At 39.0% G+C, this 16,996-nt stretch overlaps 1 protein-coding gene across 1 annotated transcript in view; it reads left to right on the forward strand.

Moving 5' to 3' along the window:
* Positions 1–1,145: 1,145 nt before the first annotated feature.
* Positions 1,146–16,996, forward strand: part of HDAC2 (histone deacetylase 2) — a 31,475-nt gene continuing 15,624 nt past the window's right edge. Inside the window, exons 1-5 of the mRNA XM_060114369.1 lie at positions 1,146–1,454; positions 12,054–12,166; positions 13,286–13,403; positions 15,296–15,370; positions 15,849–15,987. Of these exons, the coding sequence (XP_059970352.1) occupies positions 1,403–1,454; positions 12,054–12,166; positions 13,286–13,403; positions 15,296–15,370; positions 15,849–15,987 (497 nt within the window). The 5' untranslated portion in view covers positions 1,146–1,402. The remainder of the gene's footprint in view (positions 1,455–12,053; positions 12,167–13,285; positions 13,404–15,295; positions 15,371–15,848; positions 15,988–16,996) is intronic.

Consider the following 16,996-nt stretch of genomic DNA (forward strand, 5'->3'; position numbering starts at 1 on the left):
TCAATAAGGCTTTTTTTTTTTTTTTTTTTTTTTTTTTAATGGGAGTGAGGGAGAGTGTGTATTTTGGGAAAACTGTAAGTGGCAAATGGTATAGGGGAATAAGAGTTCTATGTAGCGGATTGTCAGCCTCCGCCTCACCCCAGTCACCTGCAAGGTGGCTGGCTTAGAGTAGGTAGGTGCTCGATGTTTGTTGACTTGTTGAACACAGGGACAAAGGTATTTATAACTTCCAAGAGTTATGCAAGTCCTTTCTCTGAACTTCTGCAACAACCTTTCAGTGCCCAGCTATCAGAAGCAGTCATAATGGAGTAGCTACGGTGTGTGGATTTTGGAGAAAGACTGAAATCAAACTCCCGACCATCAACATTTGAGAGGATCAAGTTCCTTAATCTCCCCATTTATAAAGAAGAACTAGAAGTAATACTTACATACCAGCGTTGTTGGGAGTCTCAACTGAGTTAAGTTAACAGGTTATCTATTACAAATAGGTATCAATGAAATACATCATAAATGCAAACACTCAGAACCCTATCCAACACATAAATGCATTCCATAAATGCCCATTCAAACCCAGGGACTCCTTAACGTCTGCAGTAGGTCCCCTTAACAGGTCAGAACCTCCGAGCAATTATCAGCAGAAAATGAAAAAATAAATGAAATCCACGACGACCCAGTATAGCGGCCGTGGGCTGCAGCTCGGCGGGTTCCATGCGGTCGAAGGGGTGGGAGAGTGGTCTCTCCCCGCCCGGCTCGGAGCACGTGGTCCGCCCGGGCGGGAGCTTACCCACAGTGGGGGAGGGGAGCGGCGTGGGACATCGCGGAGGGGGTCTAGGCAGCCCCGGCTCTGGTTGGGGAGGCGCCGACTGCGCAGGCTCAAGATAGACGCAACCACTGTGCGAAGATACGAAGGGGTGGAGCGTTCACCTGGCTCCACGCTCTCTTTACTTACGGAGCGAAAGCCTGACTCTTTTAAAAAATCATTTTCCGACTATATTTGTAGCCGCCCTGCGCAAGTTGTTCATCATTAGAAGGCCTCCTTCCCCAGAAATGAAGAAGCCTCTTTCTCTAGTCGTGCCCCTTCCTCCCCCGTGGAGTCACAGTGGACGCGCCCCACCTCCCCTCGGCCTCCGGAGGTGGTTTGGCTGCCCCCTCCCCCTCCCCAGTGTCGCGAGTTGGCGCCGCTGCCACCCCCTGGTCCGCGCTCTCGGCCACTCGGCCGGGCGGTACCGAGCCCTCCCGGCACTCCCCTCCTCTCCTCCCTCCGGTCCTCCGGCCTGCCTTTCCCCGCGGCACTGCCACCCCCCCACCTTCGCCTCAGCCCTCTTCTCTCCCCGCCGAGCCGCGGCGGCAGCAGCAGCAGCAGCCAGAGGAGGAGCCGGAGGCGGCGGTGGCCGGGGAGCCCATGGCGTACAGTCAGGGAGGCGGCAAGAAGAAAGTCTGCTACTACTACGATGGTGAGAGGCAGGCCGGCCGGCGGGTGGGTGGGCGGGCAGGGCTGCGGCGCCGGGCCCGGAGCCGCATCTGACTGCGGCAGCCGTCGCGAGTGGTCGCCGGTGCTGAGGGGTCAGGAGGAGGGACCGACGTTTGGCCGCATCTTAACCCATTCGCGACCCGACGCTGTCTGGCAGCCTCCGCGGGGAGCTAAGTGGACGCCCCACTTTTCCGTCCGGCCCCTCTCCCTCCCGCAGTGCCGTCCGCCGCCGGCCTACCCTGGCTTCGTGCTGGTGCGAAGGAGACGGCCCTCCCTCACGCCTCTCCCGTCCGCCGCTCGTGGGAGGGAGGTTTGGGGTCCCCTGCTCCGGCCGCCTACACCCGATTTCTCCCCCCGGGTCAAAACAGCTACCCCGGCCCAGACTCCACACAAAGCCCCACGGCCGCGAGAGCTCCGCCCCTCGAGCCCCCATCCCTCCTCTCCCCTCCTCCGCTCCCCTCTGTCCCCGGCTGGCCCGAGCGTCTTCTCCTTTCTCTGCGGCCGGCCTCTCCCCGCACCCCTCGACCCGGGTGGGTGCTGGAGAGTACCCCTTGAGGGTGGGGGCCCACGTTCGCCTTGAGGCGCGCTCACACCCCTGTTTTGCATGGGCTCCATCCCTCTCCTTTGTTTGCCGGGTGCTTTGAGCGCCACTTTCTCAGCATTCAAATGAAAAGGCTTCACTTCCTCAATAAAAATGAGGGTTTTCGAGTTTGAGGTAGTCAGGCTTCACGGGAAATAAGACTGTGGTAGGGCATCGTAGAGCTGTTGCTGCTTGTGTTGTCGATCAGACTCGATGGGTCCTGGCTTGCCTCTCTGAGAGGTGGTTACCACCCACTTCTTTGTTGCTTTGTTCGATCAGGAAATACCGTGCTTTGGAGGTGTGGGACAGATAGCATTGGCATTTGGCTTGCGAAGGCTGTTTCTAGGCGATGGGAGTCCTGGTGCAGGAAAACTTGAGGAGCAGTGCAGAAAGTGCTAAATAATCAGAAAAGCTTGAGCTCGTGGAACAGTAAATTGTAAAAGTCAGATAATTTAAGTTTAGGGGTTCTTCTCATTTGCAATTTGAGCAGTAAGTCTTCTTGAATCCTGTTTCTTGGGCCAGTCAAAATACAATGCAAGGAGCAGTTACCTTTTTTACAGATTGCACAAAGACGTTAACTTGGTAAATAGTTCCTAGTAGGTTACTCTCCAGAGAAGAAGTTCTAAAATTTAACAAAGAAACTAGGTTCAGAGACCTGAACGTCCATCTGATTTGTGAGAAGCGATACAAAATTTGGAAGCTGTTTACTACATTCAATGTATTGTAAACCGTAAAATCTTAGAGCGGTGGAAAGATCTTACAGGACTAGGTCAGAATAAATCTGACTTTAATTTTAAAATGGCCATATCATATCTCTTGAGTTAGCAAGGATGAATCATTTTAATGCCTATTTATATAAAATAACCACTTGTGTCATCTGTGGAAAAATCTAAAATCTTACAGAAGAAATCTAAATTGTTTGATATTTGGTAGCTAGTGCTAAATAGTCACAGCCATGTTTTTAAAATATTTTTTGAGAGAACTGCATGTATGTGTGATACAAATTGATTTGAAATTATGCCATCATGGGCGGGTGGAGATGGGAGTACATTTTAATTTTACCGTGAATTATTAACGTTTCTTAAAGTTAATTCTTTAAGAATTCACGCATATTTTGGGTCACTGGCCTGGTCTTGCATTCCATGACCAAATTGGAAAGTAAATAACCATGTATGTAAGTTAATTTTTAAAACATTGTTTCTCTAAGGTTTAGAGGTTGTTGTTGTCAGGGCTTTGGGTAGAGAAGAAAGGTTTTAAAAGGTTGGGGTAACTGGTGCTAAGGCTCTTCCTGGTGCTGTTAGTTGCTGTTGACAGTGATAGGCTCTGATAAAGTAAGCTGCTTGAAACTTCTTGTTACCAGGCTTGAACCGTAGAACCAGGAGGTACACTTAAGTTGCAGTTTTATCAGCTATTTGTTCCTGGGCCCGTTTATGATGAGCCTTTGTTGAGGGAATGGGAGCAAGTACTGGTCCCAAAGGTGGGATGCAGACTTGATAGGAAGAGTAATCTTTGATTGTGACTTAAGTACTTTATAGTGGACCATACAGCTGCATTATCTGATGGCCAACAGCAGGTGTATAACTGAATGTTGGGGTATCTCTGGTTAGGTTATCTGTCTTTTGTCTATGGCTCTTCCTTGACTAACTTTTAGAATGGAATTTGTAGTTGCTTACATTTGGAATATGCTTTGAGTTCTTTTTGTGGGCGTGGGGCTAATAAAATATTTTGCAGAGGTTATTAAATTGAAGGGGTATTATTATGCTAATTCTTTGTATGTGATAGTATGTTAAGCTGTGCATAGTTAATTCCAAAGCTTACATTTTCATCACCAGAAAAACCCTATTTTGTCAGCTTATAAAGGTAGCAATAGTAGTTTTTTCTTTTTTTAATTGTGAGGAAAGGGGATGCAAGTAAAGGAGCTTGTGCACAGGGAACTGACTCTAAGATACACAACATGGATTGGATTGGGAGTGTATGGTGTCAATAACAATAGGGCCTTAATCTATTAGACTAGAATAGCTGGTCTTAACTTGTTAGTAAAGGAAGTAGAAGGAAGAAAGATAAAGAGGAAAGGAGTGAAGTAGCAAATTCTGTAACCATAGGAATCCTACCTTTAGGCTTACTGGGACCATTAGGACTACTCTCAGTGACACAGAGAGAATGTCTAGCAAATGAAAGGGACTTCTAAAAGACATATGTTCTTTTCTCTGTACACATTACAGTCTTCAGTATCATACCCTTTAGATCACTGGAATGATGGTTTCAAGTGAACCTTCAGGCACTGATGGATAAAGTATTCTTAAACCTTTGAGGACAAGTAAGAGAAGTTTTTACTTCTCTTATTGCAGCTATTGACTCATGACTCATTTCCAAAAACGTATATCTAAATCTTGATCTTCTAGTATATACTGCAAGATTGTCAATAATCTGTAAACGATATAGTTAGATCCCTTCTGGCTTTAAAATAATGTGGCTTCCGGGAATTCCCTGGCAATGTGATGGTTAGGGCTCTGAGCTTCCACTGCAGGGGCCATGGGTTCTGTCACTGATCGGGGAACTGAGATCCCACACGCCACACAGCGGCCAAAAGAGAAAAAAATAAAAAGTAAAAAATAAAATGATGTGATTCTGTACTTAAATGTAATTAGCAAACCAAGCTTTGTTAGGCTCTGATTAAATACTCACATTGTTAATACTTTACCTAGAAATGTTAAGTGTACTTTCTTTTAAGCTTGAGGCCAATTACATTTAGTGTCTTCTACTGTATATACAATATAATAGGGTTGTATATATACATAATTTATATGGTTATATGCATTGCTCTGTGTTGTATTTTTCCCTTCTCTGATAGGATACATCAAACTATTTGGAGACAAGTGGTTCAGAGAAAAGCACTCAACACTGTACAAAGAGTTACCAAGATCATGTCTCCCAATATACTCCTAGTTTACTGTAGCACATTATAAGAATTCTGCTTGGCAGCCAACTATTGACAGATTTCCTTAGACGTTTACTTATAACAGTGATGCCAAAGCCTTTTGCCAGGTAGTCTTTAATGTAATTGCATGGGTTCTTAGCTATAGTATAAATCCATAAAATAGTTATTATCCATAAAATAGGTAATCGTTTCTTTGGAGGCAAATCAGGGTGCTATATGAATTATAGCAGCAGTTCACAAATACCAATGGTTTTAATTGCACATCATTAATTTAAACATAGTAGGACATAAGACTGAGATTTTCATATACTTGGATTCTCTTCCCCCAGATTTTTTTTTACCATTTACTTCCTTCAAATTTCACCTTTTCAGAGAAGCTTTTCCCTGTTACCTTAATCCCTGTTACTGCTTTTCTCCCTATCAATTATACCACATAATTTTTGTCTCTCTTCCCACTAGAATATAAACTTCATGAGGACAGAAACTGTTTTGCTGATGTCTATACTTTCACCAGCCTAAATATAAATAAATAAGCAAACAAACATTTTTTACATTATTTTTATTACTTTTTTTTTTTTTTTTTTTTTTTTTTTTTTTTTTTTTTTTTTGCAGTACGTGGGCCTCTCACTGTTGTGGCCTCTCCCGTTGCAGAGCACAGGCTCCAGACGCACAGGCTCAGTGGCCATGGCTCACGGGCCCAGCCGCTCCGCGGCATGTGGGATCTTCCCAGACCAGGGCACGAACCCGTGTCCCCTGCAAGGGCAGGCGGACTCTCAACCACTGCGCCACCAGGGAAGCCCCTTTTTACATTATTGATGAGTAAATGATTAACACCTTATATTTTTATAGCTGGAGCACTTTCATGTAATATTCTCTCTAATTCTTACACCCACTCTAGTTACAGACAGGTAGGATGAGTGGCGTTTTATTTATTTTCCCCATGAAAAGAGATTCGTATCTCTGTTTGACTCAGTCCACCACTTAATCCTTTTCTACATTGTCTAGTTTTAATGTCCAAGGAGAGATCAACATCTGGTACCTAAAATATTTTTCTTTTTTCCTTTGGTGACCCAAGAGTGGAACTATTGCCACTGCTACAAAAAAAAAAAAAAAGGAGGTTTCTCTGCTACCAAAAAAAAAAAAAAGTATTAGTAATTATGTCTTTCCATTAACAAAAATTTTAAATGCTTGTGTTGACAAATCCTTAAAGGAAACAGTTGGAATTGGGGAGGAAGGGTAGTTATCTCTTAGGGAATAATAACAGCACAGAAACATGGCTGAGATAAGATTTAAAAGTTCAAGTGTAAGGGTGAAGTCAGCTTTGGGTTCAGAAATATCAAATGGGCTTAAAGTCCCTACTGTGTGCCAGGTAGAGAAAAGATTGAAGTCCTAAGAAGAAAATATAAGACCATATTAGAAATAAATGCTGGTAAGGGTGTGGAAAAAAGGGAACCCTCCTACACTGTTGGCGGAGATGTAAATTGGTACAGCCTCTATGGAGAACAGTGTGGAGGTTCCTTAAAAAACTGAAAATAGAGCTACCAAATTATCCAGCAATCCCACTCCTGGTCATATATCTGGAGAAAACTCTAATTCAAAAAGATACATGCACCCCAGGACTTCCCTGATGGCACAGTGGTTAAGAATCTGCCTGCCAATGCAGGGGTCACAGGTTCGAGCCCTGGTCTGGGAAGATCCCACGTGCCGCGGAGCAACTAAGCCTGTGCGCCACAACTACTGAGACTGCACTCTAGAGCCCACGGGCCACAACTCCTGAGCCCTTGCACCACAACTACTGAAGCCCGCACGCCTAGAGCCCATGCTCCGCAACAAGCGAAGCCACCTCATTGAGAAGCCCGCGCACCACAACAAAGAGTAGCTCCCGCTCACCGCAACTAGAGACAGCCCGCGTGCAGCAACAGAGACCCAGTGCAGCCAAAATTAAATAAATAAATTGATTAAAAAAGAAAAAAGGATACATGCACCTCAGTGTTCATTGCAGCACTGTTTACAACAGCCAAGACATGGAAGCAACCTAGATTTCCAGCGACAGAGGAATGGGTAAAGGTGTGGTACATATATACAATGGACTATTACTCAACCATAAAAAAGAATAAAATAATGCCATTTGCAGCCACATGGATGGACTTAGAGATTATACTAAGTAAAGTAAGTCAGACAGAGAAAGGCAAATATCATATGATATCACTTATACATGGAACCTAAAAAAGTGATGCAAATGAACTTACTATACGTGGAACCTAAAAAAATGATGCAAATGAACTTACAAAACAGAAACAAGACTCACAGACTTAGGAAACAAATTTATGGTTATTACCAAAGGGGAAAGGTGGGAGGGAGGGATAAATTAGGAATTTGGGATTAACATATACACACTACTATATATAAAATAGTTAATCTGTATAATACTGTATAGCACAGGGAACTCTACTCAGTACTATGTGATAACCTATGTGAGAAAAGAATCAGAAAGAATAGATATATGTATATGTATAACTGAATCACTTTGCTGTACATGTGAAACTAACACAGCGTTGTAAATCAACTATACTCCAATGTAAAATAAAAATCTAAAAGATTTTTAAAAAATGTCTTTAAGGAGAAAAAAAATAAGACTGTTAGATAGTAAGAGAGGGGACCTTTGTAGGGTAAATTGGACAAGGGAAGGCCTGAAGGCAGAGAGTGGGCCAGCCTCCTTAAAAGAGTTTTTCCTACATAAGACATTGCAAAGCCTGGGTAGTTAGAAAGAACCTGGTACACTTAACAGAAAGGAAGCCAAGAGGAAGACATGGGGGAACTGTAGGGTGCCAGGCCAAGTAGTAAAGGGCCAGACCACACAAGACTTTGTGGTAAGAGATTTGGACTTGAATATTCAGGAAGCAGAAAGCCATTGAAGGTTTCTTAAGTAGAGAAAACTCTGGAAAGTGTATAAAGAATGGTAAAGAGTAATAGAATGTGAACACTGAAAGCAAGGATTGAGTATATATTGGTCCACGTACAAGATAATAATTGCAACTGATAGACATGGACATATTTAAGAGAGGTTTTGGGAATAAAACCTATAGAACTTGTTGATGGATTGGAAATGGAGTGGGGGCTTTGTGATGACTGAATAAAGGATGGCTCCTAAATTTCTGAATTGAGCAGTTAGGTGACTTATTCCTGAGAGAAGAGGATTTAGGGCAGCACTCTTGATTCACGGACTTACCCAAGCACCTGCCTGGCACACGGTAGGCTCTCAGTCTGTTCAGTGAATGAGTGAGCTTGAGAAACCCCTGATACTTCAGGGTTGGTGGAGGGAGTGGCTGTGGGGTGGTAGTAAAGTCAGGAACGTGGTATTGTGGAAGCCAAGAGTGAATGTTTCAAGAAGTGGCCAGTGTGTTAAAGCCGCTAGTGGACTAACTAGTCTGTGGAAGACAAAAATAATACAGTAGCTCTCGGTTTTTCTCCTGAATCATTTTTTAGTCAGCTTTTCTTCAGGGGTATATTTTATATTTCATAGTCCTGAAGTCCAAAATTATCTGAAAGATGAAAAAGAATTTTTGTAACTCATTTGGAATCAAAAGCTTAACCTGAATTAATGTTTATCATCTTTATTCCTCTTATTCTAAATATTCGTACATTTTTGCTGCAGAAATATTAATGTTTGATTACAGAATGCTGCCCAGTCTCCAGGTTATCACATAATACCTGGCAGATGTATCATTTTACATTTATAAAATCTGAAAAAGTCTGAAGTGTATCTAGTCTCAAGGACTTTAGAGGACTTTATATAAAAGAGATTGTAGACCTTAGTAGCCACTTCTCTTCTGATAGCTTCTTGAAGAGTGAGCAGTTTTGAGAATTTTGCAGATAACTAAATCTTTTTGGTAATTACTTCACATTGACAAAGTTTGTTGTATTCAAGGAGCCACTTTGAGCTAATTTTCCTGGATACTTATTTCATTGGTAAAGCATTTTAAAGTATTTTGAAGAAAGACTTGAAGCTTCAAGTCTTAAAGTATTTTGATGAAAATCAGGGTAACATTTTAAATGCCCAAATTACATTACTGACCATTTAAATCAGATGAATGAAATCCATAGGTTTTTAAAACTAAGAAAAGCTATTTTATCTTTATGAAAAAGTGGATGGCTGCAAAGCACCCATGTAGAGAATTTTGTGATAGGGGATTAAGCAGGAAAAAAGTTGGGGATGGTTCTTTTAGACCCCCCTTACATTTTGGAAGAATTCTTCATAAGCCAAATAGCAGTTATCTGTAGCTGCCCTTGTGGACATGTGTCATTTAAGTAGTGTGCATATTCTTCTTTTTAAAAAAAATAATTAATTTTTGTCTGCATTGGGTCTTTGTTGCTGCACACGGGCTTTCTCTAGTTGCAGAGATGGGGGGCTACTCTTCCTTGCAGCGTGCACACGGGCTTCTCATTGCGGTGGCTTCTCTCATTAAAGAGCATAGGGTCTAGGTGCACGGGCTTCAGTAGTTGGGGCACGCAGTCTTGGTAGTTGGGGCACGCAGGCTTAGTGGTTGTGGTGCATGGGCTTGGTTGTTCCGCGGCATGTGGGATCTTCCTGGACCAGGGATTGAACCCGTGTGCCCTGCATTGGCGGGTGGATTCTTAACCACTGTACCACCAGGGTAGCCCAACAAAGACCTTAAGTCTTTATTAAAATGTTTGTATCCTGTATTATGTCCTTTTCTTGTCAGGCTTCCCCCTACCATTTCTTTCTAGGTTCTATAAGTGCCGTTTCTTTCCCAGTAGCTACTGCTTAAGAAGATTGGCAGAGTTGCCTTGCCTGAGCTTGAATCTAGCTCTTCTATTGCTATGTGACTTTGACAATGTCACCTGACTTGTCTGCATCTCATCCATCTTCACTATTATAAAATAGGAAAGTAGTAATGATACCTACATCATAGGGTTGTTGAGAAGATTAACAGATAATGCACATGAAGTGCTTAGAATAGTGCCTTCTAGTAAGCTGTCAATAAATGTTAATTATTGCTAACATCTTTTTTTATCAAGCACTCTTGCTGAGAAATTGCAACTGTACTTTCCCTTCTATAGATTATTGTGGTCTTTCCCATTATTAGATTAGTGATTACTTTTCACTGGATTCTCAGTATGTACATAACTAGAGTATTTGATCTTAAGATACGGTAGATATTAGAGACATTTCATCTTGATAATTCTTACACAGGGGCAGATGGAAGTTATGTGAAGACTAGTTTCTTTATTCTTACTCTCGTTATCTCCTTTGGTAGTGATGATAACTTAGAAATACCTTCCTTGCATTAACCTTAGCTCAGTGATGCTTTGTGTCTCTAGCGGGCTTTCTACATCTAAGAATTCATTAAGACCAGGCTGCTTTCAAGGAACTTTATGTGTACTACCATGATGTAGAGCAGAGCTTTATAGCTTGGGAGGTAGTTTGTTTCCTGCATTCATAGACTGAACTGTGATAAATGCAGAGGAGTATCCCCATATCTCTGCTTTGCTACTTGTCTGTATTGTCTTAGCTTTACTGTTGGTACAGATTAAGAAAGGTTACTTTCCTTTTAAATGACCATGTGTATATATGAATTTTTTTCAGAAGAGAGCTTGTGTTGAAAATGAAGAGTTAAGTAAATTAGAGGTGCGGTACCAACAAAATCAATTAGTAGTAGTATTAGAAACGGGTATGTTATAAAAGTGAATGTTCATCCTGGACTGTTATCAAAAATATGGAAGAGAGAAGCAAAAGTTTTTGAATTCTTAGTTTTCATTAAACAAACAAAAAAAGGTGTGTATTTAGGCAGGATTTTGAAAGATTTTTTTGATCTAGAAGGGGAGTAAATGGCATTCTTTATCCCTAGTTTTTATTATATGAACCCATGTTTAAGTGATTAACTTCAAACCATTAAAATCAGCTTGGTTATCCTAACAAAATTTTAGAATTGATTATTTAAAAACTAGAATTAGTACTGAAGGTAATTTCTAATAAAGGCTGTTGTAAAAATTACCCATTACATTAGAAAAATGGTATATATTTAAGTGGCATCCTTAACACTTTATTATAGAAACACTGGATCTTTATCTAAAAGTATTAATTTTGTTGAAATTTGGTAGACAAAAATCTGGGATTTTGGTGGGGTTTTTTTTGTTGTTGTTGTTTTTTGCGGTACGTGGGCCTCTCACTGTTGTGGCCTCTCCCGCTGCGGAGCGCAGGCTCAGTGGCCATGGCTCATGGGCCCAGCCGCTCCGCGGCATGTGGGATCTTCCCAGACCAGGGCACAAACCCGTGTCCCTGCATCGGCAGGCGGACTCTCAACCACTGCGCCACCAGGGAAGCTCTGGTGTTATTTTATTTAAAGTAAATCTTACGTGTCAGTTTTAAGACCTTGGGATGTAATATATCATAAAAAGATAGGTTAGGAATTATAACTTTTTAATCGTGAAGAATAAGAAAAAATATCCTTATTACCTTGAAAAATGTAATAAGTATGTAATCATAGTAAAACTTTAAGATCCAAATTTCAGTTACCAAAATTTTTATTGACTGTGATATGGATATATAAAACATTGTAGCCACGATAATACCAACTATAAAGGATTTTTGGCATGCCAGTGAATCATCCAAGAAGCAATATTTGCTATAAAATTTTTAAGTCATACTGGTGAAACTCAGAGAATGTACCTTAAGCATCTAAATTTGCCAGTAAATACTAAAAGCAGGTATCACTCCAAGGAACAGAAACTTTTGTAAGTGAGTAAAGAGTGTTTTATTCGGGCTAATCCTAAATAAGAAAGTTGAGTAAACTAAAAATCAGAAAAGCTTTAATCTTTGAACAAACATAATGTATTGATGGAGTCATCAGTATGTAAAAGTGTGCATAGGATCTTGGTTTTCTAATACAGTTTGAAAGTTGCAAAATCTAAAATTATTATTTAAGATTTCAAATAAAGCTTATTTAGGTGAAAAATGTCGTCTAATGGTGGACACATAAATTTAAATAGTTCATGAAGATTCTCTTGTCTGTATTGTTCATTTTGTCTCTTTCCTCTTTTAGGTGATATTGGAAATTATTATTATGGACAGGGTCATCCCATGAAACCTCATAGGATCCGCATGACCCATAACTTGCTGCTAAATTATGGCTTGTATAGAAAAATGGAAATATATGTGAGTATACCTTTTGGTAAATATTCACTCTTTGTTTGTTTGTTTAAACCACTACTTTGAAACTTTGTTTTCAAAGTTGGAGGGCATTTAGCAGATGAAAAGGTGTGGAAGAAAACAGAAACTCCTCTTTTTGTTTTATTCTTCAGAGAAAACTTGAGAGTGTGGGAGCTGTGGCCTCTTTTTTTTCCCCTATTCCTTCAACCATTTTAAAAAATAGTTTCCCTTCCCCAGGTTTTCACATAACTGGAGACCAACTCAATTTAGCATATACTAAATATTTTTGTTATGATAATTATTGACCTGTCTGCTGCTGAAGAGTTGACCTGGGACTGTTACAAAAGAATTATGCAGAAAATTAATCCTACCAATATTTGTCAGCATATAGGAACACTGTATTAGTGAGCAAGCAAAGTGTCTATTTTGTAGAAGACGTGGGAATATAGATAAACAGATATAAGATGCAGCAATTCTTATCCACTTGGGGAGAAAAGAAAGACTTGAAGCAGTTAACAATGTTGGGTAATATATGTGAGCTTCTTTGTTTCAGCTTATAGACATTTAGAGAAGAGGAGTTGGATAAGACTTTCAGTCAGGAAGCCTTGTGGCAGAAGTGTGTCATAAATGAAAAGATCCTAGGAACAAGGATGATTTGGATAGTCAGAGGAAAAGGAAGAGAGATCATGAACTAGTAGAGAATGAATCTCATTCTACCTGAATGAGTCTCACTCATCCTTCCTGAAGCTTTTTGGTCATTGATGAAATTACTGGATATAGAGCAGGAGGTTTGTGATAGAAAATAAGAGAAAGTAGAGTTTATGAACGTGGATTAGTCTTTAGAAGGGTTGACCTATTTCCACTAAAATAAAGAGTGATTAGTTCATAGTTGGTATTAGGCCTGCCTAATCCTTTTGAAAGGAATGTGAATTATCTTTGGATTTGATTTCTGTTTTCTAAAACATACACGTATAAATTTGGATTTGCTTTGGAATTTATCTATTTTGTTCTGGCAGACCTAGTTCTTTTGAGAGTATTGTTAGGGGAAATTGTATACTTCGTGTTTGGTAACCCTGATGTAACCAGTTATAATTCCACAATTCTGACATTTATTTTTCTTCACAGAGGCCCCATAAAGCCACTGCTGAAGAAATGACAAAATACCACAGCGATGAGTACATCAAATTTCTACGTTCAATAAGACCAGATAACATGTCCGAGTATAGTAAGCAGATGCAGAGATGTACGTTTCTATGTTAAAAGTATATATTAGTAGTGATAAATATAAATTAGTACTTTTAGAAGCTTGTAATTAGTTATCCAAATCTAGGTGTTTTCCTGATCTAAAATATTGTTTTAATTATTTACTGATTTAAAAAGTCCGAAAAAAAAAAACCAAACCTACTTGAAGCTTATTGGTCTGCCAAACTGCCAAAGGGCTATTTGGATCTTCTTTGCATTTTGTTTTGGTTCCTTGTTAACTTTGGGATAATGGATATTGGTGGGGAGACCTCACTCTCCTGCTTTAAAAAAAAAAAAAAAAGATTGTACTTTGGCCTTAGCTTGGTGTGTATACCTCTTCTGTTTGGGTGCTTTAGTTAATCTGGACTATTCCAGAAAGTTCCAAAAAACAAAACTGAATTTGCCTCCTGTAGGCAACTCTTTACATTGAATTTACAGCTACATGCTTACATTGTATTAGGTATTGTAAGTAATCTAGAGCTGATTTAAATACATGGGAGGATGTTGCATGGGTTGTATGCAAATAGTATATAAGGGATTTGAGCATCCCCTGATTTTGGTATCCTCAGGGTCTTGGAACCACTCCCTTGTGGATACCAAGGGACAATTGTACATATAATTTGTACTTCTCTTTGTTGTATTAGTGAAGCTTTTGGTTCTCTTCTACATAGTGTTCTCTTTTATAGATAAAAGGTATTTTATTATTAGAGATTGGTTGGCTTGAAGATGGAATGCAAAATGCCATTCTAAAATGACTGGAAGAGTGTCTTTTAAAGCTTGATACTGGAATTCATTCTCATCGATGTTTTTATTGATGGACTTCAGTAATGATTTTTTTTAAAAAAAGAACAGTTTCAATAATACTAAATTAAGTGTAGTTGCTAGACATCTCATAAATTCATAGAACTTCATGTACATTTCTACCATAGATTATCTCATTTGATTCAATAAAATGCTATAATATAAATAGATATTATTTGTCCCTGTTTTTTCAGTGGGGATTCAGGCTTAGATTAAGTCATGGGTAGCCCTAAGGTAAATGAATTAACAGGATTGGTTTAAAATTTACATAATACTGAATTGTGTTAAGATTGTGATCATGTCTGAATAGCAGGAAGCTAAAATTTATTTATTATAGTGTCAATAAATTAAGGATGTGCAAAGCTACATAAAATAATGACCCTTTTTTTGAAGAGGATATAAATTAAGGGATGAGGAGAAACTGAGAATGGGTTATATGCATTACGACATATTTAGTTCCTCTTTCATTCAATACTGAGGAACTAAATATCGCGATGTGTGGTATATCTACATGTGTTGTCTGCTTGTGCCTTAAATATTTCTTCTGTATCTTTGCTGTCATGAGCTTAGTTAATTCTTACCATCTTTCAAGATCAATGCTAACCATGGACGTAGGGAACCAACTGTTACATCTTTTTGGTAATCACTAAAATACATTTCAAAGTTTTGGATGTTCTGTGTACTTAAGGAGTTTTAAAGAATGTAAATCATAAAGCAACTGAAGTTACTTATTTAAAGTTTTTAGAATTTTGATTAATTTACTGTCATATATTTAAGGAGAAATGCCTGGAAAATTTAAGCCCATGTTTTAATTAAATAACACCAAATACCTTTTATATTTTGATAGCTATTGATTTCTTGTTAATAAAGCAGACATATTCCACAAATAATCATGTTAAGAATTGGTGGTGGTATTTCACATATAACACTTTAACTGCCTTGGATAAAATTGCAAACTTTAGATTACTGCTGTGCTGTGTATGTTTTATGATTGCATCAAACAAACGTTATTTGTAGGAAATAGTTTTTGTAAGAAAAGGCTTTCATTAATTCACAGAATGAATTGAAATTAATGAAATCCATCTTCCACAGTTAATGTTGGAGAGGATTGTCCAGTGTTTGATGGGCTCTTTGAGTTTTGTCAGCTTTCAACTGGTGGTTCAGTTGGTAAGTGTCCTGATTTGGTCAAATTTGAAAGTTGATTTAAACTTGGTATGTATCTTTTGAGTTATTTGCTTAGAACAAGTTTTAATAGTGGCGGATTTTAATAACAAAAAGTGTGTTTAGCAGAGTACAGTTTTCTTTAACTGGGCCCCCCTCCATGTTTTGGGATCATAATGTCTCAAACTTTTTTTTTTAATTTTCAGTTTTTTACTTCAGTTGCATTTTCACTTAGAGACTTCTTCTAGCTACCATTGTCACTACTACTTTCCATCTATGTGCTCTTATTTAATCGGATCACAACTATAAGAAAATAGTTACCTAAGGAGAAACTGTTAGTGCTCTTGATAATGATCCTTTTATGGTTTTATACTCTTTTGCTTATTTGCTTATGCATGGCATACTCTCTCCACTAGGGCTTTTGTCTAGTTATACTAATTTTTTATCTTAAACATTTAAAAGTCTCCCCTGTCTTGTTTGTTAGCTGGGGCTGTGAAGTTAAACCGACAACAGACTGATATGGCTGTTAACTGGGCTGGAGGATTACATCATGCTAAGAAATCAGAAGCATCAGGATTCTGTTATGTTAATGATATTGTGCTTGCCATCCTTGAATTACTAAAGTAAGTTAATTTGTGTTGATGTTTTTCCTATGAAAAAGTTTTATTTAAAACAATAAAAATCTATGGCTTAAAAAAACAAAAGTGAACAGTGGGTTGAAAATAGTTGATGGTGAATCATCATCTGTGGATTCATTCCAAACCATTGTAAAAATACAGGAAATTTGCCCAGTCCTTGGATTATTAAGAATGAGAAGTACATATCAATGTTTGAGGCTCCATTAAGTACCTTTCTAAAATATATTAGAAGTAGTTTGACAATTTAGATTGGAGGTATAGTTTTAATTAATGAAAAATGACATGACCCTAGAAGTTTATGTTCTACCATTTTGTAATTTTAACTTTTGAAGGCAAAAATTTGAAACCTATGTTAAAGGAAATGTGTTTACCTGTTGAATGAGACCAGCTAACTGCCTAGCTTCCACACAGAATGGGGTTTTGTGCTAATGGATATAATTATCTAAATTGCTAAAGGAGTTAAAATTATTCTTGACTGCAGTTTGAGAGCAATATCTATAGTGGTATTTGTGATTTTGGAGATGTACAAAGTTAGATTCTTTACCCTCATTAGTTATAACACATCTTAGTAGATCCTACTTCAGATTGTAACAAATTGGTGTTTTCTTAACTTCGAAAATGTTCTTGCCTGAAGTTATTCCATGCATACTATTTATAAAGGCTAATTTTTCAGTTACTTAAAATTATGTATTGACTCCTTCAATAAACAACTGACCTCTGTCAATTGACTAATTGAGAGCCAAGCAAAACCCCTTGAAATCACTTGCCTTATTTTTTAATTCACTGTTGATGTTGGTTGCTGTGTCTTCATCTCTGAGCAGCAGTTCTTGCCTGCATGCTAACAGTCTTAACAGGTTTAATGTAGTTTCTCTGGACACACTTCTTCAACTAGTGCAAACTTGATTTAATTAATTGACTATTGGAAACAGCTTATGAGCCACTCAGACACTTAACTTTGTTCACACTTTTTTTTTTCTTTTTTTAAGAAAGTCTG

This window comes from Mesoplodon densirostris, chromosome 12 (genome assembly GCF_025265405.1).
Source record: "Mesoplodon densirostris isolate mMesDen1 chromosome 12, mMesDen1 primary haplotype, whole genome shotgun sequence".
NCBI lineage: Eukaryota > Metazoa > Chordata > Mammalia > Artiodactyla > Ziphiidae > Mesoplodon > Mesoplodon densirostris.